A 25745-nucleotide genomic window follows, 5' to 3' on the forward strand; every position below is an offset into this window, starting at 1 on the left:
AGCAGTAATGTAGTGAATAATTTTGATTTTGATGTTTATATTTTTACAAAATCAAGAAAGTTTTAATTTTTAAATTACTTTTAAAAAGGGTCGAAATGTATCTTGTGATAGCCATATACTATTAATTTTTAAGTTTTAAAGATTTAAAGTTTAGATTTAGTTAAGAGTTAAGATTTAAAGTTTCAAAATGTTTCACATAGTTTATTCTAGCAAATTATCCGCATTTATTATTTAAGTTAAAAAAAGAAAGTTTTTTTCTTATTTAACTTGAGAATTTTAAAAATTTCAAAAAACTAATAAATAATACGTTAACCTTTATTAAAACTTATTTTAATAATAATATCATCCAACACTGTTTTGAATATTGTAAAAAAGAAACTACAATTAATTTAAATTTTGCTTCATTTGTTAAAGTTATACAATATTTGATACATAATTATTAAGCATCACATTTTAGAATTTATCTTAAGGAGTTTAGTTTTTAAGTTTAAAAAAAGAACATTTAAGTTTTGATCTAACAAAACATATAATATTACAACATCTTATAAAATCATGAATAGTTTTCCAAGTATTTGGAATTTTACAAGGTATTCACAAAAGAAAGGTAACGTCAAAGATACGTCATTTTGTCAAAAAATCTAATTAAAATCGAGAAAATAAAGGCTGCATTACATTAATAATAATAATAATAAAAAGCGTCCCTAATTTTACTTTTCAATTTTATTTTACTTTTACACCTACTGTGACAAGGTTAAACAACTATAATACTTCTGATATTATTCTAGACTGTTTCACGTATTATTGCATTTGAAGAAAATCTGACAATTACAATTGAAAAAGACCAAATGATTTTATTAAGTAACTAATAATTAAATCTTAAAAATCCTTACCCTATTTATCGAATCATTTTAAATTAATCCTTCAGCACCACTCTTTTCTGCGAGCAAATGTTTGTTATGAACAAAAACAACCAAAAGCAAGCTACTGAAATTATAAAAATACATAAAGGAGTGTATTTCTCTTGAAGACATAAGCGAGAGTAAAAATATATAACGCAAATAAACGAAGAAAAAAAGGAACAAGAATGGTTCCAAAACTTCGCCTACTATATTTTAACACTAGAATTTTAAAAAATTATGTATTAATAACGAATATTTTTATATAATCATTAGATTATGGTTAAGTTGCTTCTCTTATTTGTTTAATGTTTACTTGTAAGCTTTTTGGAAATAAAATGGAATAAAGTGAATAAAATGGAATAATCGGGATTGATATGATGTTTTAAGGAAAAGAAAAAAGAGGTTAAAAGTTTATTTATATTATAAATAAAACAGATGTAATACCAAAAAGTGATAAATTTTTTCCCTGTGAAATTTATAAGGTTCTCATTTAACAAATTTCTCTATGCCACCAATTGCGCTCCAAACAATCATCATATTTTAAAATTCATGGCTTTAAAATACCGGCATCGATTTTCTTCCATTAAAATAACAAGGAGAAACTTAAGTTGAAAATACTCTCTCTCGATTCACCCAGTCACGTGGTTTCATTATGAGGAAAAAAATTATCGTCATGTGTGCTCTCTTTTATAGATAAACTCTATGTTCATGTTTTTGTCGGTCGTTGATTGTCGTCTAGCATGGACATCAGCACTGACCACTTCATGGCTTTTAAATTTACTATATAAGACAAAACCGGTCTTATTAGCTTGTTTAGGATAGCTTTCAAGGGCAATATAATTTGCTCTAATATAGTTTTTTTTTCCCAAATTCTGATTAAAAACCATATATCCGTGTATATTTAGAATATTTCGTTCTTTTTATAGTTAATCTACTAAACAGAATTTAAAAAAATTTTTAAAGTAAAGTGGTTAGTTTTTTTAAAATTTGATCTGTAATATATATTTAAGATATATTGAAAGCAAGTTATATCTAAAAATTTTGTTCTATCAGTATATAAAAATGAAATTTTGCATAATACGCTTTTATTTTAAATAAATTATAATAATGCCTAAACTGGAAGTGATACAGCTATTTTTAAAAAGGCTAATACAGTATTTCTGATAAAAACTCGATGAAACTTATTTTCCATTATTTAAAAAACGTAATGACACATTCTTTGAGACGCCTTGTAATTAGAGTTTTATGATAGTAATTAAAGTTTTTGTTCGATACTTTTTAAATGCATGCAAAGTAATTATATTTATATATTCATCGTATTTTCCCTTCGTTCTTCTTTAATGAGAATAAATTATCTTTCAAACATTTAAATTAATACCAGCATTCTTATTAATTATTAAACATTGCTGAATTATATCTAGGTGAAGTTTTCCATGTTTTAAAATTTTATTATTATAAATTTGAATATATATATTATTAATCAAAAACCGAATTAATTTAGTTGTTTTGGTTCATTTTTTGGAATAACAATAATAAGTAGACATAAAGTTTGAATAAAAACCTAAAATTGAGTCTTAAAACAGATATATATTTTACATTTTTAATAAATTTTTTTTAAAAAAACTTTAAGTATTTTAAACATTGAATTCATTTTGCTCATACTGAAACATTAAGTTTCAGTGTTAGATTGCAGAAAAACTTTTGAAAGGAAAAAAATTCCCTGCATCATTCAAGAAAACTCAAACTCACTTGGCAATTTAAGTTTTTTCATATTCAAGTAAATTTCAAAAGGTGAAAATCTCCAAATTTTGAATTTATTAAATTTACTACTCAATTTTTTACATTTTTCACTTTACTGATTTTAATGAATAATATACAGCCCACATAGCAAAAGCCCCTTACCAGCAATGTTTAATATAGGGTAAAACTTGGTTAGGTGGCCATACAACAGAGCCTTATCTCCAGCTTATTAACCAGACTAAATATCTTCAATGTTATTTGATAGATGGCAACAGATTACTGCACCAAAAGCAGTTTAACATGTTTATGAGTTGCGGCAAAGTGTTTTTTTTTTCTTTTGGAGACAATAAAAAGCAAGAAAAATTTTAATATTCATTTTTCTTATGGATCAAATATTTATATACATGGCCATACAACAGAGCCTTATCTCCAGCTTATTAACCAGACTAAATATCTTCAATGTTATTTGATAGATGGCAACAGATTACTCCACAAAAAGCAGTTTAACATGTTTATGAGTTGCGGCAAAGCGTTTTTTTTCTTTTGGAGACAATAAAAAGCAAGAAAAATTTTAATATTTATTTTTCTTATGGATCAAATATTTATATACATGGCCATACAACAGAGCCTTATCTCCAGCGTATTATTTGATAGATGGCAACAGATTACTGCACAAAAAGCAGTTTAACATGTTTATGAGTGGCGGCAAGCGTTTTTTTTTAATCTTTTTTTTTAGACAATAAAAGCAAGAAAAATTATAATATTTATTTTTCCTATGGGTCAAATATTTTTCTTTAGTTTAAAGTTTTGTTGTTTTTCATTGCTATATTTTTAATATATCAGTAATATATTTTTTTCATTAATATATTAATATATTTTTTACAATTAACATTATTATATATTAATGTATTTCTTATAATTAATATTATTATATATTAATATATATTTTATAATTAAAATTATTATATATTAATATATTTTTTCAATATATCAATAATACATTTTTAATCATCAATAGGGTCTTTAAAGGCATAAAAGTATACCTTATTATATTTCTTATAAAAGTATATCTTTGACTTTAAATGTTTTTAAGGAAAATGATTATTAGCCAATATTATTATGTTCATTAATAGATCTTAAATGATTCGTCGGGGAAATGCTTGGGAGTGAGGCAAAAGTGTAACAGGCAGAATTCTTTTTAGTCTTTATATATTAAGTGAATAATTTCAACTTTCATTAAAAAAAATTGATTTATGGCAAAAAGCATCAATTATGCTTTGCAATTATCGGGGTTAGTGAGTGGCAGCGAGCCCAGGCCCAGTTTCAGTTCAGAATTGATATTGATTTTTCATTTTGGAAAAAAAAAGTGCTAGAAGTATCAGCGCGTGGTAAAAGATTAAGGGGAAAAAATAATAATAAACTAGTTGAGTCTGCATTAGTGATTTTATGTGGATCACTAGTCTCAAGAAAAAAAACCTTTTTGAAATTCCATCCCGGTGGATCAGTAACAAAATCGATAGCAGTTCTTTATGCAAAACAGTGCATAAAAATAAGCACGCGTAGAAGTTTTCTGTTAAAACTAGGAGAAGCAATTTTTTCCAAAACTCAGCTAGCTTATTTTCTTCATGGATAAATATAGTAAAAGTGCGACTTTTTCTTAACAAAAAGTCGATTATCATACCACTACTTTTTATAAATTTGAATACTCATTTTTTTTAAACTCGTATATTTCTCATACGTTATTGTTTTTTTTCCCTTCATACGTATTTTTATTTAATAAAATTTGAAGCCATCCAGGATAATATAAAGTAAAAAGAATATAACATTCATAACAAATGAGAAATTTTGTCATATAAATGAATAATAATTTTTGACTTAATGTTTGCAATAACTATAATTTTTTTTAATAAAAATAAACTTAAGTTAAATTTAAGTGAAATATTATGGGCTTAATAACTGATTAAAAACAAAAACATATTTTAATGTTTCAAATATAATCTGATAAAAAGATGCTTTTGTTTCTATATTCCTTCAAAGCAATTATAAAATTTAATTTTGAAAACATAGACATTTTGAATGAAGCGTTTTTAGTATTTTTCCTTTGACATGCATTATTACAATCGTGAGTTACATTCTTTTAATTTAATTCTGTTGAAAAAGTTGAAGTACTATTTTAAATTATAACTTTTCCTCTGTTTTTACTCATATTCCTTTATAATAAAAACAATGTTAACACCGTATTTGAATTTTAAACAGTATTCACTTATCATGGTAATACTCAACATAATTATTTTTTTAAAGTAAGGTATGATTAATATTTCGGATTATAATATTAATGTTTTACTTTAATATATTTCTTGATACGATGATAATTATTTATCAACAATAAAAAAGTAATGAAATGCATTGGATGATCTAATTCTATAACAATAAATTAATATCTCATATACTATTATATACATGGTGATCCATAAACATGTCCCTTAGTATATACTTCTTGAATTCCTGTCACATATGAAGTAAAATAAAGTCTACACAATTTTCAACTCATTTAAATGGAGAAAAACAAAAACTATCGAAATAAGACAAATCTTCTTTGATTAAATTGGAATTAAAAACATGAAAAACTTGTTGAAATGCCAGATTAACCTCGAAAATGTTTTCTCGAAGATAAAACTTCTATCTGCTTCTTCTAATAATCAAACTGGTTTTAATACATTCGGTTCTGGTTCCTCAATAATGAATCGTCGAATTTCAAAATGATTTTTGTCTTTCTTTGATTAGACGTTACTTTGAGATATCCCCATTTTGATATTTTTTTACTTCAGTTTCGGCAAGAATTCTGAATATATATATTAAATACGAAGATTATGAAACATCCTGTATTAAATAATTTGTGAGTTGTAGCTTACTCTTATGGTCTGTGAGATATCCGTGCATCTTTTTATATTCTTTTATCGTCATGATCCCGAATTGTTTAAAAAAATAATGAGATTAAAAAAATGAATTTAATAAATTGACCATATAAGTGTTTTCTAAATTTTGAATAAAAAAATCTCTTCTATTTATTAATAGAGATGTTTAAACTAGGTGTCGATATATATCACTGAGTAAAATCAATCAATCAATTGCTATAATTGTGTGATTGTGAATGTCAGCTAGTTGCTAACACTATTCCTATTGGTTGATTCATATTCCCATCCCAATAGAAACGAGTTGACCCAAATTTTAACAAACCATGGAAATTTTAAGAGATATTTATTTCGTTTCCATCTGCAGACCAGTGGAATTTGTGCTTGCGGTGATGCTGATGAAGATGCTGAACATATTCTTCTTCACTGTAGTCTGTATGCGAGTGCCCGAATGAATTTAAAGACTGATTTGAGACGTCTTTCTATTTGTTGGCCACCTGTCTTATCAGAACTGGTCAAAAGTATTGAAAGTCTTGCGGCCTTGCGGAATTTTGTTTTTAATGTAAATTTGTAAATTTTTCTCCTTTTGTTTTCTACTTACAACTGTAAGCCTCATGCTATACTTTGTGGTGCATGAGGAGTTTTAAGTCGTTTAAATAAAAATAAAAAATAAATAAATAAAAAAATAAAAAATAGAAACGTATTCTTTAATCTGTAACTGATTGATCATTGATGGATTTATAGTGGACAGATAAGCGAAATGATGCAAGCTTAGCAATCTCTGAAAATTAAGATTTAGATAAAAAAAATTAGATAACTTCACACGACGTCATTGTGGGTATGGATCCTGATTGGCTGTGAAAGCGTTTCCTTTGTTTATGTTAGCATCTGTTCTTTCCACTCTATTTTGAGTAAGCCTAGGGTGTCGAGCATGAATTCTCCTACGTTACACATTCTATGTTTTTTCACAAAAAAAGATTTGATTTATTTCTTGCCTTAGCACAAAAAACAGGCACGAAGCCATGTAGGACATAAACAAACTAATTATGCAACAAAGTTGCCGTGTACACAAAAAAAAAAATAATCGCAGTTAAGATACATGAACGCATGGTAAATCTAGGACGTAAATAAAAGATGTAAACAGGAAAGAATTATATTTTAATAAATTTGATATGCCATACAGCGTTGCATGTAATTAATTAATTAAATTGAGAAAATAAGTGAGTTAACTTTCTAACTTAAGAGGAGAAGCTTAGCTCGACCTAAAGTAGCAACATCCAGAAAAATAAATAAGGCCATCTTGTTCACAAAACAATCATCTGGCACTGAGGTCACATGTCAGGTGTATCAATGATCCTTTTCGCGAGTAAAAAGTATTCCGTTTGATTATTTCCTGGAATAATCTGTTTTATTCTCTATGAAACGAAATATTTATATACATAGTTTTCTCAAATTAGCAATACATTAATATTTTTAAATAACTATGTATTAATACAAATAAATTACCCCATGGAACAAATTTTTCGTTACACGTATACAAATACTTGATCTTTTGCCGAATTCAGGTGAGGGGATTTCAAATTTGCAAGCGATTTATCTCTCCAAGCTATAGTTTTTAATTGCATTTTCAGTTCCTTTTTGACGAATTGTACGAATTTATAAGCATTATATGTAATATTGGGTTGCGTAAATGTTTCAAAAAACTTCTAGGGCACGTAATCAGTATTAAAATTTATTAGGAACCATTGCACGGGAATGTCATCGCACACCGCTAGGGGTGCTTACCCTATTAAGATCTAGCAGTTTATAATAGAAAAGAGTCCCTAGAGGTGTACTACGACATTCCCATGCATGCATCCGATGCAATTATAAGGTTCAGATGCAATTTTAATCCTTATTATTTGACCTAACATTTGCGAAACGACTTGTTATTTATAACGTTTTTAGATTTGCACTTTGCTACAAAAATTGTCATCTAAAAATAAACTTTGGCTTGGAGAAAAAAAAAGGTTATTGCGGATTTGAAATCACAGTGACAGGAAAGTAACTAAGCTCTGTTCAAAAATCCCCCCAAAAAATGTTCCCAAGTGATGTAATTAATGTATTTATTCATGGGTCATATAATATCATGTTTTATCTGAAAGATGAGTCGAGATGAATTTTATATTATCTCATTAACACAGGTTGCAATAATTGACAAGCATTTTCCAATGTATCACGTGAAAACGGTATTCTGTAAAACTCAACTTAAATATTTTATACTTAGATGCATGTAAATACTAGAAATTCAATTAATTGTTCTCTCACTGTAAGTTTCCAAATTAAATCAGACAAGGCCGTATAATTAAATAGAAGAGACAGGTTTCGTGTTTCATATTACCATAAATCAATTCTGCGATGAGTTTAGCATCGTTTCTTTCAGTAAGAATTAGTATATAATGTGATTTAGTAAAAATTATACGTGGAATAAATTCCTACATTTTAATTTATTTCGTGGGAATATTTGATATTTCTCAAAAAAGTGTAATTTAAATATGATTTTTATTTTAATATTTGTTACTGTAACTAAACTTATTTTTATGGGGTATATATTGCAAATTTTAACACCTTTGTTGTAATAATAAACGCAAGTATCATCATATCAATTTAAAATGTCAAAATATATTTACCCTCAGTAACTTTTAAAGCAATGTTTGGACTTCCTTGATATTTTTTACTGTTACTAAACTTGTTTTATGGGGTATATATGATTAAACGAAAGAATATAGAATGTGTAACTTCAAGGTTCGTATGAGGATGCTCTAACCACCATAGTAACACAACCCAGTCCATGACGAGTAAGAAAGCTTTATAAAGTTACTGCAGCAATGATTCACCATGATATACTATTTTCCGATTACAATTTGGAAAGTATGATCCCAATAGCTTTATCAAGAAATCAGAAATTTTAATTTCAATTTTTGTTATTTCGCTGTATCTTAACTCTTTTAATCTCTTCCCTCTCGCTCCCGTGGAAATGACAAGGTAACTAACTAGTATTTCAAAAATACAATGCATGGTATAAAGCATATTACTATTAAAACAATTTCAAAACTAAAATGCTTTCTTTTCTATGGCAATATTGATTGCCTGTTGTAACTAAAAATAATAACACAGTGGTTGGTTCTCAAAATAATAATCTACGAGGGTCAATTTTTAAATAAAAATCGTTTTGAATTGGAGTAAAATAATCGATATTCATGAACGTTAACTTTATCGCAAACTAAAATATGAACATTTATTCACTTTTCAACATAGTCATCATTAATCCCTTCCTTCTCGCTCCCGTGAAAATGTCGGGGTGAGGTTTCGCCCTCTATTTCTCGCTTTCGTGATATTTCCGGGCTGGAGTGTTCAGTATCAACGCGCCAATAAGAATAAAACTAATTCATTTCTTTTGCACGGAAAACATTTTATTTCTCATTTTACAAACCAGGATATTTTTTTGTTAATTATAGATAGTTCGTTTACTTTAAACTGGATGTCAGCACTAATCAGATACGTGTATAAAAAAAATAGGCACTTTTACGACCGTTTTCTTGAAAATTAGCGGATTGATTAAGCGAATAGAATTTATAAAGCTTCTTCACTCTCCGTGGAGTGGGTAGTGTAACTATAGTGATTGGAGCATCACACAGCAAAACCGGAGGATCTTGGTTTGAATCCTGTCGGCATTTTTCTCATGAATTTCCTCCTCAGCAACACTTTTGAAACTATGCATTTTGCTTAAAAATTAGAATATAATATTTCAAATTCAAATACATTGGGATTTCAAATTTGAATATTATTCGCATCGGGGCTGTTTTGACAAATTTAAGCACAATTTTGAAAAATCCTTTTTTACAGTGTACCTATCATTTAAATGAACAGTATGTCAAAATATATTTACCCTCAATAAAGTTTACTTTATGATCAGGTTGCTACATTAAGGCAACATCCTCATTGTCTGCGAGTTTCATCTAAATTATAATAAATTATTTCCTGGCAAATACATGAAATATGTAAAAAAAACTTTATTAAAAGCATTATTTAGATTTAAATATTTTACAGAATTAAATTCTTCATTTTGTATATATATATAAAAAAATTAGGAACTGTCGAAAATTAAAAATTTTATGCTTGCTTTAACTAGAAACATGCTGTTAATATGCTTAAAGGAGAAACAAAGTTATGTTTTTAATCATAACTTTGTTTCTATGAAAGCATATGAAAAAAAATATTCATGTGTAATGTTACACTTTTAGAATGATTCAGTTTGATAATTAAGTAAACCATTTCACTAGTATTCTGTAATGGTAAAAAAAATAAACATTCAAGCTAACTATCCATCCAAATAAGAAGGGGCAGATTGGAAAACCTGATGAAGCATTATTTGTCATAAGAGATCAACTATTTGATCGATAAGGGATTTAAATTTAATTATCAGAATCAATTCTCAATTCTGAAATTGCAGCAAAAGGAAATAGGAATTCATGATACTTAGAAAACATGAGAATTCTGAATGTAATTTAGCTTAATATTATACAAACTCTTTTAAATTAAAACATCAGCATGTACAATACGTGAAAAAAAAACATGAATTTTCTTTTGATCTTAGGACTCGATCTTAATTGTTCCAGAAGGCTGACCTTTCTCCTGCTAATCATATTGAGCAGACGATATTTTAGGTTACGAAACCTTAACAAAAACGTACTTTCTCTGAATTTTTATACTTTTTTTTCCGACGGAAAGGGATTCTTGAGGCTCAAAATGTGGAAAAAAGCTCTAATCTGTGAAATACTGTCCTAAAAACTTAGTCAGGAGAGTGGTAGAAGGAGCAGTAGTTTCAAAATTTGATTTCTCAGAAACCATTCAACCGATTTCATTCAAATTTTGTATTTTTTCCTCGGGCGATTACATTCTTATGTGAAAATGTGTATACCTGACACTATTAATAATAAAAAATAAATAATTAATTATTAAAATTATGTTTTCATGGAATTATCGTCAGATATAAAAATTTTATAATTATGTGCAAAATTTTTCTAATTCGCTTAAAAATGGAGAAATATGCAGAAAATAAAATTAACAATAAGAGGTTCGAACGTTCGTCTGCTCTCCTGACCAAACTATTAAAACCCTATTTCCGAGATTGTCGCTACCCCGAATATTTTGAGAGTCAGAAATACAAATCTGTCGAAAAAAAGTAAGATTATTCTGAAAAAATGCGTTTATGTGTCTGATTTCCAAATTTAAAATATCATCTAGACTTATTTGTGATTCCCCTCATACCTCAAACCACTAAGAATTAGTCCTAGCATGCAAAAACCTGATCATTAGCAAATGTTATTTAGGATAACCCACTTTTTTTTGTGCACTGTCCATTAAAATATTTTCAAATAACTCCGAGGTAAAAATGCTTTAAGATCTAAACTTACACTAAAATTTGAACTTTACATTTTAAAAACGTTTCATTATTGTAGAGATTTAACGAAGTGTTTGTAATTTTTTTTTCTTAAATGCATTTTAGGTATGTGACGTATGTAATTCATTTAAAAACTATATTCTATACTGAGTAAAATATTTTTAATTGCATTGCAAAAACTAGACAAATCAGCTCTAAATGTTTCAGGGAAAATATCTGTAAAGACTAACAGAAAAATCACCAAAAAAGTCACCGAAGTTAGTTATTGAACGCTGTCAAAAACTAATACCTCTAGATTAATCAAATTAAATGTCATAAAAACTATTTATGAATTCACCAATAATGTTTCTGGTTATTGACATTGCTAATTTTTGTTTTGAGTTTCACGCATAAATTTAATGAAATTAAAAATATACTAGGAAATGTTAACGATATGCAACGTTATATTAGAGAGATTTTGCTTAGCGGTACAGTTCTTCTTTTCCCCAATTATTAATACCAGTGATTTTCAAAGAGCATCTGCAAAGTTGCTTAAGGTTAAAAAATAAGTTACGGTCAACATAAGGCAAACTCTATAAAAAAAATTCTATTTACTTTTTGCTGAAACGTTGATACCATTAACCATAAGACAATATTTATAAAAAATCTATCTTTTTCCATCAAATAGAAACGTTAATACCATTAACATAAGACAAACTTTATAAAAAAATCTCTATGTTTCTCTTTTACTGAAACTGATAGCATTTCCTTCGAAAAGTCAATAATATTATGTGGAATTATGTATATTAGGCTATCACTGTTTGTTTGCTTTTAGAGTTTCGAATTATGTTCATGTTTTGCTGCTTATTTATTATGTTTCTAAACTTCTTGTAAACACTGCTTATTTATTGCGTTTCTAAAAATCAATGAATTTATTCACATTACTTAAAATCAAGGTTAAAAACTGACTTAGCGATGTCACCTCTGTAGCCTTGCAACTCCTCTAGAATCCCCACCTCCAAAATCAAGCGTTGAATTTAACTCGATTTTGCAAGGGGCTTTTCGATGAAACTGATGACATTGCATATGTGTTACATGAAGAGGAAAACCACAAAAACATTCCTTAATTCACCTGACAGGCAAAATATTTCTGCACCATGAACCATCTACCATGGGCTATAGTTTAAATCAGCAATGGGGAGAATGTGAGCCGGGCACAGTTTACGAATCGACCAACTATCGCTGGAATTCGAACCAGGGTCACCTAATTGGGAGGTGAGTGTTTTATTTTCTGAGCATTACCTTAGCATCTTTACCACCGATACCCTTAATATATATAGTATACTTCCCAATAGCTTTAGCATTCCTCTGAATCAGAACATACTGGACCTAGTAAAGATTTTTTTGATGAAATTGCCCTGCTTATGCGTTACATAAAGAGGAAAACCACGAAGCCCTTCCACAGTAAGCGTGATGGCAAAGGATTTCTACCCCATGAACCATTTATCCCAGAGGATAGTTTGCAACAGATGCAGCGAATGTGGGCCAAGCGCAGTTTTTGACTATCTTGCTCGAATTCGAACCTGGGTTACATCATTAGGAGAAGAGCATTTTATTCCCTGAACATTACCTTAGCACCTTAACCAACGGTACTTTTAATATCTTTAGTACTTCCCATTAGCATTACTAATCCCCTGAGTAGTACCTGTAGTAACTTTAATTTTTTTCTGATTTCTTTTTTACTAAGCACTCCAGCATTGCTCGAAATAGCTAAAGCAAACCATTCAATTAAATAAATGATACCAAGAAACTGAAGCGGTTAAATATTACCAGAGTAAGAACTTTATTCCCTGCAAAAACTTATTAGTAGGAAATATTAGTCGATTTGTTTCAAGAGCTCAAAAACGTCACGTCTGACAAATTTTGAAAATGGTGCCTGTTTTCGAGAGCTTGAAACATGTTGATAGTGTTTTCCTACTAATATATTTTTTGAAAGGAATGAAGTTTTTAATCAGGTAAAACCATTCTATTATTTTTTGAAAAGATTGAAAAGTTCTTTAATTTTATCGTGGAAGTTTAAGAACTTAAAAAAAAAACGACGTTTTCTCTCTAATTATAAAACATCCCATCCCTTTCTTTTGTAACTTAAACTTGTTCTTTTTAAACTTGATTCCAAACGTGATGAAAAAATGGGTTGTTTAAATTCTGAAGGAATCTCATTATTTAACTGAATCCGAGTGTGAGTTAATTTTATCACACTAACATACATTTGAAAACTTTGACTAACACAATAAGAAGTTGTCTAAGTAATTATAGTTGCTTTAAGAAACACTTAATTCAGGTTTCATAGAAAATTTGAGAAAAGATCTCATGTCTAGACTTTATTCTAACTAGTGTCTGATATAAATTGACGGAGAGTGAGGCAATTATTTCTAAACTACTTTAAGCCATAGCATGAATTTTTTTCTTGGATATAGTACGGCTGTCTCCATCTGCTGTTTGAGCAAATAAATTTTCAGCTTACAGACTATTTTTTAAGAAATTATCTTAACTTACATTTATATATGCAGAAAATGCTTAGACTAAAAAGGTGTTAGTCTTATTTAATTGAAAGTTAACTTTTACTAAGATAGTAAGGAACACCCCTTTTAATCAAATGATCTAAAAAAAAATTGGCATATTTTTTTCAATCGTTTTTCGAAATTTTAATTTTAAAGTTTTGCTTTTGAGTTTCGTTGTGGATTAGAAGTTTTATCTTTTTCCAATAAAAATGCACTCAAATTGACAGTCGCAAAATGGGATATTTCTTATATGATTATTTTTTACAAAAATTAAAGGAATAATGCACTCTTGTGAAAGTTTGAATGGTGGTATGAAACGGTACTTTGAATTGTGGTTTGAAACAATATTTTGAATGGCGGCATGAAACAGTACTTTGGTGGTATAAAACACTACTTTGAATGGTGGTATGAAGCAGTATTTTGACTGTTGGTATGAAACAAAAACTGTCAAATCTTTATCAAAATTTATGTTTTCTTTTTCTAAATACTCTCTTCCCACTTGGTTGCAATTCTACCAACGTTTTATCTAATCATCAAAATATGCCATAAAATCGCTTTCGTGAATGCTCTTCAGGGTTCGTGGTGAAATTTCTATAATCGAAATAATTTAAGGAACTGACCACGAAAAGGCAGTTTCATCCGAGGTAATAAGAAACAAAATCTAATCATACATTATCAGTAAAATAAGGTGCATGTGGTTTTATATTTTTTATTTAGTTTTATAACAGGTGTTGAACAGCTCAATACTGAGTTTACGTTTGTTTAACTCCATAGCCTTGTAGCTTTGGACACAACCCAGAGGACAAGGGATCTCCAGGGCAAGCAGCATAGCCAATCCTTCTTGGAGGACTTCTTCCGGAATTAAACCGCATTTGCGTTACATGATAGGGAAACCACGAAAACCCCCATGGTTAGTATGACGGCAAGGGGATTCTTACCCATGAACCGACTAGCACTGAGGGCAATTTTTGTCAGCACAGTAGTCAGTGCAGAATTCGACCAGTCACCGCTGGAACCTGGTTTACGTCATTGGGAAGTGAACGCTCTATCCCCTGAGCCACCGTGGCTCGTGGGATCGTATATGTTGAATGTTCAGAAAAAAATTGATGCATAATAACAGCAAAGTGAGAAAGTGTCATAGAAGTTAAAAGTATGCCCAAGGTTTTCGCAATTTTACCGTAATAGATGATTTATCGAATTCTTGATTACGGATATATCTATCAGGTTTACTTTTAATTAGATTTTAAAGGGTATCTTATTTGCCCATTGTAGTCAAGGTTGGATTAACATGATATGTTGTAAATGCTCCTCCCCCCGATTATCAATAATGAAAGGATCTATTTTACTAACAAGCCTGAAAATGACTTAAGAGCCAAAACGAGACAGGATGTTAGCAATTGTTTAGAAAATGGGAGAGAAAGAAGGTTTATTAAAAAGTTAACAGAAAGATTTATATAAAGAGGAGTGATCAAGTTTATTACGTGGGGAAATAACTGAATCATTAATATGAGTGTTAAGTCCAAGACAAATTAGCAGACAAAATTAGTTCATGAATTTAAAAAGGAAGAGTCAGAGGACTCAGCTAGAAATCTGGCACAATCTGTCCATCCAATTAAACATAAAGTTAACAATTAGGAATATTTATTTACCTTTACGGTTTGTAACCTTTTACAACTAGAATGATTTCAAAATCTTAAAAATGACATTTAACTGAACATTAGAGTTTGGTTTTGTTACTTTTTTCATCAGGTAATGGACTTTGGAGTTAGTGGTAGAGTTGTGTTTTGTCAAGTGAACCATAGAATGTAGCATAATTAGTTTATCTAGCGAGGCCATCTATTATCAGTGAGGGGAAATACTATACTTTTGCATTCAGCAACTCTGTGGTACTGCCATCTAGTCGTGAATGAGAATATCATATTTTGACAGCATAGAACCACAAATTGACGAGTTCAGGACATTGAAACTCCTCATATGTTGAAGAACACATTGCGATGTCAACGCTGGAAATAGAACCCCTATCAGCTAGTCAAGAGATTGGCAGATTAGCCCTCTCGATCGAAATATTTGCCTAACTGCAACGAGCAAAGTGGCTTCATAAAATATTTACCACATACCTATTACGACATCTACTGTTGTGTTTAACATCTGATGATGGAAAATAAAAATGTGAATTTGTAATATCGGCGTGGATAAAATTCGGGTTGTTTAACCGTATTAGGGGAAAACAGTTAATAAACGATTTTCTTCACAGTTAACAGTTTCAACACTATGTGTTTTTAAAATTATTTAAACAGTTTTGGTTGAATATGATAAAGCAACAATTAAATTAATTGTTATTTAACCAATTTTACTAGAAATTTATAACAGTGCAGGAGTTAAAAGTGTGGAAAACTAAAGTATAAATTGCGGACGTTTTTTGGTAAGCGAAGTGAATAGAATAAATATGGGGAGAAGAAAAATTGATTGAGATAAAATTCTGACGAAATCGTGGATAAAATTCTGGTTATTTAACCGTATTGGGGGCAAGCAGTTAATAAACGATTTTTTTCACAGTTAACAGTTTAAACACTGTATGTATTTAAGGTTATTTAACAGTTTTAGAAGAATATGATAAAGTAACAATTAAATAATTGTTATTTAGCCATTTTTATTATTAATTTATAATTATGCAGAAGTTAAAAGCTTGGAAAACTGAAGTATAAATTGCAGATATTTTTTGGTAAGTGAAGTGAATAGAATTAATATGGGGAGAGGAGAAATTGCAATATGTTTATGATAAACAGAGATGGAAAAATATTCATTGTGTTTAGTTATTAGAGCATTAAAAAAAGAACAGGATAAAATCCCTTACCGCGTAATTTGAAAGTAAATTACTCAATTTATTTTCAGTTGGGATCAACAGAGTTGACAAAAAAAAGTGGCCCTGATCTTCAAGGTTGGCTTTTCTTAACTAATTTTTTACTGGAATAAGGTGTATCAACACATATTTAGGACGACTATCTATTCTACTGTAACCGTTAGTAATTTGCATTTGTACTATTTATAAAAATTATTCCTTTACTTTCAATGAAATTATAAAGTAAAGAATTGTTCACGATATCGTCTTTTGTTTTTAAGGTATAGGAAAACATTGTTTAACTCAATTTAATGGAACTTAGAGAGAGATATGATAAAGTTGGTTTGAAAATTGTTATTCACTGATATTGCCAATTTAGTTTAGTATACCGAATTTCAGATTTACAAAACAGGATTAATCCAAATATGTATTTGTAAATGCTTTTTAGTTTAACAAATTTGCTATAGTAATTGATGTAGTGCCGATAAGTTTGTGAATACATCGTTCTAAAATTAATGGAACATTAGATGACAAGAACTAATTATTCTTAGTTAATTTAATTTAAAACATGACTTTTTTTTACGTTAATCATCAGTAAGTTCGATGTCTTTAAGTGTTAAACACAAATGCACTTTTTTTAACTTAATGTTTTTTTTTTATTCTTCAGAATTTTTAAATTGCACTTTTATCTTTATAGATTTAATCAAGCTCTACTAACTAACTTTTCGTGTCTTAAAAGTCCCGCAGTGGACAGATTGTAAAGACATGGTTAGCCAAGTTTTTTTATGTTAAGTCAAGTCAAAATGGTCATTAAAATAATATGTTTTAAATAAATATTTTTCTTAAATTTTCGTTTGATAATAAATCATCCTTTTCTTTAACATCATCTCATTAATTTAATTCAACTAAAATCTCAGTCCATTAATTATTTAGCTTCATTTGCGTGAATAAAATATCATTTCGGAAAGATCGTTATTTCGTAAACTTAATTTTGCCTTTAGGCAATTAAAAACAATCACATACAATTAGCTGCAATAAGAGTAAATAATTATCCTTCATTAAGTAAAATTAAATGTAAATGCACTTTTAAGTACGTAATTAAAATACATTTTGCCCTAAATCTTTTTCTTTTAGTGTTTATTTTAAGAAAAATGACGATAAAAAATTAATTGATTTGTTAATAACTTCATATATGCTTAATTAGCGTTCAAGCTTTAAACATACTCAGGAAATTTAATTAAAATCAAATTAATTCATAATTTAAAAACAACAAAACTTTTTTATGATAAAACATAATATACTTTTAAAGTAACTGTTTCTAAATCAGGATTATGAACTTAATTACTAATTTAGCGATTTAAATTAAAGTTATTAGAAGTCAACTCAAAAGGCGCGAACAAAATCTGTTCTGATTTCTACCATATTTTTTTTCAGAGTTATTTTCTTGTATTCTTTAGACGTTATTTGAAAACCATTTTTCTAAATACCAAATAAGTATCATTATTTTCTACACTGCATAAAATTTTCGATCACTAAAAATGGTGGTAACTACTTTGCACCAATGTGTTGTTCCAATACACCATAACCCAAGTCTTGGTTCTGATGTAGTAAACCACCTTAAATATTTTTTCACGCTACTCGGTATTAAGTAACCACCTATGTTTATTATTCAGCAAAACTAAAATTTTTAATCACAGTGAAATTGAAATATGTTACACGCAAGAATCAGTAAAGTAATTTTTACTAGACTTTATAAAGTAAGGTAGGTAGGTATAGGTACACCATTTACGTCGCATTAGATCTCCACACAATACGTTATTGGCGACGGTCTGGAAAACATCCTTAAGGATGTTAAAAATCCGAAGGCATGCCATCAAAATTTTGATCCTTTGGAAAGTGAATGGCTCACTTTGATAGACCAGCGTGGGAAGTCATGCACTTTACTGCAGAACATAGTAACGAGTACCGATACCGCACTCCCTCAGTTCCCACGCAGGCCAACCAAAAAAATCATCCATCCCTATAAAATAAAAATCAGTAATTTGGGTTGCGTACATGCACTAATTACTAGACGAATTCGAACAAGGGTAAAATTTAATTCAGTTTACAGAGCTTGACTGAGTGTCGTCATGTGGGGCAACTTTGTGCAGCGGGGGCTACTTTGTACAAACTCGAATTTAGAACTTTTCAAGTGCTGCTATTCAGTATTATGTTTTTTTCACGTTAAAAATATATAGAATTTGAGGATAGAAGTCTCCTCTATTACTACAAACATTTTTTCGAATTTTAAAACAATGTCAGAGTGTGTTTTGTTTATCCAATGTCAACAACTTTCCGAGAACGTCGGACGTCGAAAAGTGTGGGTAGAAACTTTAGCTGTGAAATGCAAAGACGTTGATAAAACAATTGTCGTAAATGCAGAATTTTTTATTTATATATTTTTAAACAATTATATTATGTTAGCGTTAAAAAATTTTGAAAATTAATAACAAATATGCGGAAAATGGAAAAAAAATGCACTGTGGGGCTAGTTTGTGCAAAGTTTCATTCGTTTTATTTTTCGACAGAAAAATTGTCAGACTAACGTCTGACAATTTTTGACAATTTTAAAAAAAATACCTGGAGAGAAAGAAGGTCTATTAAGAAGTTAACAGAAAGATTTATATAAAGAGGAGTGATCANACTTTGAGCAAAGTTTCATTCGTTTTATTTTTCGACAGAAAAATTGTCAGACGTTATAAAAAAGATACATGGAACGAGAAACTACCGTGATTACACTTTAGAAAAGCTGCAACAATATTTGCAAGCAGAAGCTTCTCGGAAGTACAAAATCCACAGAAATACTATCTCAAATAAAATTCATAAGAAACAAGTGAAACTTGCTAGTAAACTATTATTTTTCTTCAACAAAGATTTTTCTAATGAATTAATCAAACGATTTAACACATAAAAATATATTTTATAGGACATCAGGTGATTTTGACAGAAACTGAAGAGCAAGTTCTGTCATGTTCATTCAAGCATGTTATGTTCAAATTTATCAATATTATAAATGTTAATGAATATGTAATAATGATTATTTTTTAAATTTCATCCATTTCAATGTTCAAAAATGCTTATGGTGTCCTTCAGCTTAAACTCAAATATTTTGAAATAAACATTCTTTTTAAGAATTTTTTTTTAATAAAAAATGGGTTTTTAGCGCTGAAAATTATTTGCAAACTAATATTTTTACATATCTGGATGTTTTTGTTATTAAAAATGTCAACAATTAACTTTTTTAACAATTTTATATCAATATTTTACTAAAAACATGATTATTAAACTAAATTCCTATCGCTGCTCAAAGTAGCCCCACTTGGGGGCTACTTTGTGCAAGGTAAGTTTTGACTTATTATTTGTAAATATTACATACAAATAATGCCAATATTGCTCAAATTCACTCGTCTGAGTCCAGTTATGAATATAATATAGATAAATTTTGCAAACTTTGAATTAACATAGTTTTTTTACATGTCAAAGTTCAAAAACTGCGAAATCCTGCACAAAGTAGCCCCACATGACGGTAATATTATATATATACAATGTATAAATTTAAAATATTCCGAGCAGGTTGCTGATTTTAGAGTAATATTTCTTAACAATGAAAATATTAGATTCTCTGAAAAAGAAAGTAATACAAAAAGAGCGTATATCATTTTGTCACGGTTTGAAAAATACTGCTGCAGGTTGAAAGAGGAAAAGCGTGTATAGTGAATATTTGTCACTTCTTAAGACTGCGAAAAATCGAAGTAACCCTCGAAAGCCTTCCTCTACATCAGCTCAAAATGAAAAGGTGTTGAACATAAATGTGAGATGATGCATCTCTTTTTACAGAATCCACCGTGTCGTGTATAGAAATGGCACTTTCCACTTTTGTCTAGAAAATGAAATTGGCTGGTTAATATTTCAAGTTTGGTGTCAAATGCATACAGGAAGACAGCATTTCTACATTTTTGGCAACGCTTCGAGTATTTGTTTTGAAAAAATCCCTTTTTATTCCAATGAATTACTGTATTTTGTTACTATTTTGAAATACTTAATAAATTTCTTGATAAATTTATCATTATTACTTAGTTTTTAAAGCATTTTATGCATATATATTTTTAAAAGAAAGAAAAAAAATTTAATTTAATTGGGTAAAAATTGTTACCATGTATTTTAACTAAAATAATTTTATTTTCGAATAATTTAAGCATTGACAATAATATTTTCAATTATAAATCTGTTAGATTCAATCAGCAAAAAAAAAAAGCAAAAAGAACTATTTTATATAATATTTGTTTCGCGCTACAGAGGAGTTTCAGAAACTTTTTTAATTTTANTAGGCAAACGTATTCGTTTATATATATATATATATAAATATATATATATATATATATATATATATTTATATATATATATATATAAACGAATACGTTTGCCTACTTGGTGTACTTCTGATGAAACTAACTCAGATTTCCATTTGTGTTACATGGGGAGAAGAATCGTGAAAAACTTACCACTGTTAGCTTGACGGCAAGGGGACTTTAACCTATGATTCGTTTAACACTGAGAATATTTTACATTAGTTATGTGGTCGGCCCTAGCCGGGAGCAGAATTCGTATCAACTAGCCTCCGCTGGGTTTTGAATCTGGATCACCTCATTGTGGGGCCAACGCTCTATCCCCTGAGCCACCATGACCACGTTACTATATTTAGTAAAATACGCTTTTAGTAGTTCATCCCGTCAGAATAAAGATTAAGTGCCGTAAAAAAGCTTCTTTCCACAGTATCAAGATTGAAGCTCCGTCAATACTTCTATTCAATAAGTTATAAATATAAAAGTTCAGCAAGTAAGAAAATTTTAGTTCTATAAATATGAAAAATAAAATATTTCATTAATTTCATCGCAATGCTTTAAATTTTCTAAAAAAAGATTCCTAAAATAAAATGTGTGTATGTTGTTTGTAATTTTGCTACTTTTTTCATAATTATTGTACTATTCAACATCCGAAACCAGTAATTAGTTAAAATAACATAATCCAACTTAAGTTTAATTTTTTCCTTCTTTTCACTAAATGAGTTCAAGTGCTTTTGACTTAAGTAGGAAGAAAATGAGATAAATTAAAACCAAAGATATTGTTTGTCATGAATTGCTTAAGTTATTATACTTTCATAAATTTAAAAGCATTTTTTTTTAAAAAAAATATAGCATTATTTCCAAGTATATCATCTTAAGACATAAAAACGCCTGTCACTTAGACGAAAAATACATTTAACGATATTTTTAATCATTACTAGTGAAGTGTTTGTCAGAAAAACTCCATATTGGTTCCAGTAATTATCTTTCTAAGATTACTTAATTTTCTTTTTAATTAATGACTTTTTTTAAGACTTATTAATATTTCTTCAGATGACAGATGATTTTTTTTAAATACTTGTTTCAAAAAATTAAAATTACTCAGTCTTTTCTACTAATAAATACTTGTACATAAGAATTTAACTTAGTAAACCTTACAAATAATTTAGTAATTATTTTCAGAACTATAATTTTATAACACAAGCAATACTGCCGTAATTGTTTATTTTTAAAATTCAAATTTAAAGTTACACTGCCTATAAGCATAGTCTAGTATTTTCTACTTTAAATTACTTGTGACTGGAAAATCTCAAAACTTGTCATATTTGTGATTTGAAATGAACTACATAGTTTACAGTCTTTCGTTGTTTTATGATTTTTTTCAATAGAGAAAGTTATCATACTTAACTGTATTATAGTTTTTTTTTCTTCTCCAAGGTAAGAATTTTAAACAAGTTTTATATACAAATTCTTTCAATTGCACTAGAACTTCATGAAAATTTTGATCACAGAACGTGCATTTCTAATCAATGATTTTGAATCTTTTTTTTTTGATATTACAGAATCAGTGGTTCCTAAATTTGATTTGATCTAACAGGACTGTTTTTTTAATATTAGATACAGAAAAAACTCCTTCCTTAATTATATTAGATATAGAAGACTTCCTTCCTTAATTAGATATAGAAAAAGCTCCATCCTTAATTATATTAGATATAGATAAAACTCCTTCCTTAATTATATTAGACATAAAAACAACTCCTTCCTTAATTATATTAGATATAAAAAAAACTCCTTCCTTAATTATATTAGATATAGAAAAAACTCCGTCCTTAATTATATTAGATATAGAAAAAACTCCTTCCTTAATTATATTAGATACAGAAAAAACTCCTTCCTTAATTATATTAGATATAGAAAAAACTCTTTCCTTAATTATATTAGATATAGAAAAAATCCTTCCCTAATTATATTAGATATAGAAAAAACTCCTTCCCTAATTATATTAGATACAGAAAAAACTCCGTCCTTAATTATATTAGATATAGAAAAACTCCTTCATATGAGTTGCAAAAGGATTAGTAAATAAAACATTGTTATGCATGTTGATAGATTGCATAATAATCTGACTAACCTATAAATGTGTATGATAGCAACTGACTAATTTAATGTTGGAATTCAAACACAGTTTTCATGTTTGTTCGGCATTTTAGTTACCACATATCACTAATAACACACTGCAAAGGATAATACGCTCAAATGAATGATCTTCCGTATTCATCAAAACTCGCTATTTCAGATTTTCGTTTATTCTGTTCTTTGAAGAATAGTTTCAACAGTAAAAAAAAACTCAATTTTTCAAAGATATCCAAACTAACGTTACATCCTTATTGAGTATAATATTTCAGTATAAAGTAAGAGTTTTAAATATAATGAGTGAGATGCAGATATAGAAAGTGATGAAAAATACATAATTGATTACGGAATGTATGAGAATTCAGGATAAATTACGGAAAATGGGCTTTTATACACAAAAAGTATTGTCAAAACCACCAGAATATGGTAAAATTTACCGTGTATCTTGTTTTATGGGAACACCAAAAGTCTCGGTAATCTTTACCAAATCGCTTTGGTAATGATTTTGGTAGCATTAACAATAAAATGTAGTTTTATAATGTGTGGTAAAATTTGGTAATTTTTTCACACCTTAGAGCAGTGTTTCCCAACGTGGGGCCCACGCCCCACATGGGGCAATTTGATTGTAAGGAGGGCAATTCAAAAATGGACTCAACATGAGTTTAAACCTTTTGCTCTGGGCCATTTAAATGCAATGCGAGATTTCGGTGACAAAATCGAAAGAAAAAAGCAAATTCTTAAATAATTTCGGTCAATAAATATTATGTGACTTAGGGATTTTTTAAGCGACAAACCTGAAATGAAGTATCTGTTTACAGTCGTTGGTAAATCATTTGTGAGTTATTTAGCCAATATCTTTGAAGAACTGAATATATTAAATAAGAAACTTCAAATAATAAATAAAACTCTTGTTGATGCAAAAGCGAAGATATTTGGCTTCATTATCCTTATTGAGTTACGTCAGAAATATATTAACAACAAAAACTTAGAACAGTTTCATTGGCTCCAAATATGTGAAGTAAATGATACCGCTTTACTTGTTATTGTCTATCATCTGAAAATTCTATCGGCTGATTTAAAAGAAAGATATTCTGATTCAAAACAAATTTATTTTTCAACATGGATGTTGCAGTCCATGTTAGTGGATTTGTCTGATATATCAAGAACTTGAGTGATGGCATGGCTTCTTGAGGAAACAAAAAACAAATACCCAAATTCAATCAAATGTGCAAAGAAAACTATTGTTACCGATTCCATCTTCATATTTAGCTGAATGTGGATTTAGTGCTGTAAATGATTTTATTGGTAAAAAAAAAGAAATCGTCTGGATATAACACAACGGGGAGACTTGAGATGAAGCTAACCAAATTGGAACCTAAGATAAAATCTACGTGCAGCAAGCATCAAGGGCAAGAATCTCACTAAATTAAAATATTAAATTATTATAGAAAAATCTTTATTAAAATTATTTCGAATTTGAATTTTTCATTATATGTTCTGAAAATTTACNTTTTTTCAGGTACCTTATTAAAAATAAGAATTTTAGAAAGGCTTAGGTGGGGCATATGGTACAAAAAAGGTTGGGAAACACTGCCTTAGAGCATTGTATAAAAACCATTTGTTCGGTAAAATTTACTTATTAGTTTTGTATTTTTAGCTTAGTGTGTGTTAACAAGACCCAACGTTTTTAAACCCAAAATTTTAGGTTAACCGTTACCACATAAAAGAAAAAATTACCAAATGAATTATTTAAATACCGTAAATTTTATTCAGAATTATTGTTTTTTTGACAGAAATAAAATTAACATGCAGTACGGTGATTTCACCTTTTTTTACCTCAGTGTAAGGGAGTGATTTTTTGTTTGTTTGGAGAATTATGTTTTAAATCAGGCATCAAGTTTTTAAAATCACCTGATAAAATACCATTTTATTTGAATAAAAATATATCAAAGTTTCGTTGGATATTACAACGCTTTATTACAAAATGCAACGTTTTATTTGAATAACGTTTTTATTTAATTAAAAATAATAATATTTATATTCTAAACATTACTAATGTGATCACCTGATAAAATAACATTTTAATTGAATAAAAATATAACCACGTTTTATTTGAATAACGGTTTCATTTGAATAAATCAACGTTTTATTACAACACACAACGTTTTATTTTTCAATGTTTCATTACAACATACAATGTTTTATTTCAATAAAAATAATGACTATACTCTAAACGTAATTATTAATAATTGATCATTACTATGAGAACTAACACTTGATGTTTTTTTTTATTTAGAGTGTATCTGTGTCTGTGTCAGTCTTGACATTAACATTCATCTCCATTGATCGATGGTATGCTATTTGCCATCCACTGAAATTCAAGAGTACAGCCAGCAGAGCCAAAAAAGCCATCATCATAATTTGGTTGACATCCTTTCTTTTAGTCCTTCCAGATGCCATTGTCATGGACACCAGAAAAGTTTCTGCTCTCAAGGTTGACGTCATATACTTCACAGACTGTACCTACACTTGGAACAATCAGTACACCAAATTATATCAGTTACTAATTGTTTTCTTCCTGTACTGTGCACCGTTTCTGTTTATGTTATTCTTTTACTACCAAATCGTCAAAGTACTCTGGAATAAGAATATACCTGGGAGTGCAGAAGTTAATTCTCGACAAATACGGACTGGTAACTTTTTTTATGTTCATTAATTTTAATCTTAAAAATATTCTGCTTTTCTTTCGAAATTTATTAGTGCATTTTTCCAGGACAAAAACGCCTCAGATGGATACTTTTTAATCACTTTTCTAAAACGTATCACTTTCAGAAACAGTTAAAGGTTTCAAAAATAT

The 25745-nt window shown here is 28.7% G+C and overlaps 1 protein-coding gene across 1 annotated transcript in view; it reads left to right on the top strand.

Annotated features, from left to right (window-relative positions):
- LOC107440975 (orexin receptor type 2-like) overlaps nucleotides 1–25745 on the top strand; it is a 92083-nt gene that overhangs the window by 50756 nt on the left and 15582 nt on the right. The window contains exon 3 of the mRNA XM_016054083.3: nucleotides 25185–25581. Within this exon, the coding sequence (XP_015909569.2) occupies nucleotides 25185–25581 (397 nt within the window). The remainder of the gene's footprint in view (nucleotides 1–25184; nucleotides 25582–25745) is intronic.

Source organism: Parasteatoda tepidariorum, chromosome 8, assembly GCF_043381705.1.
Source record: "Parasteatoda tepidariorum isolate YZ-2023 chromosome 8, CAS_Ptep_4.0, whole genome shotgun sequence".
Taxonomy (NCBI): Eukaryota; Metazoa; Arthropoda; class Arachnida; order Araneae; family Theridiidae; genus Parasteatoda; species Parasteatoda tepidariorum.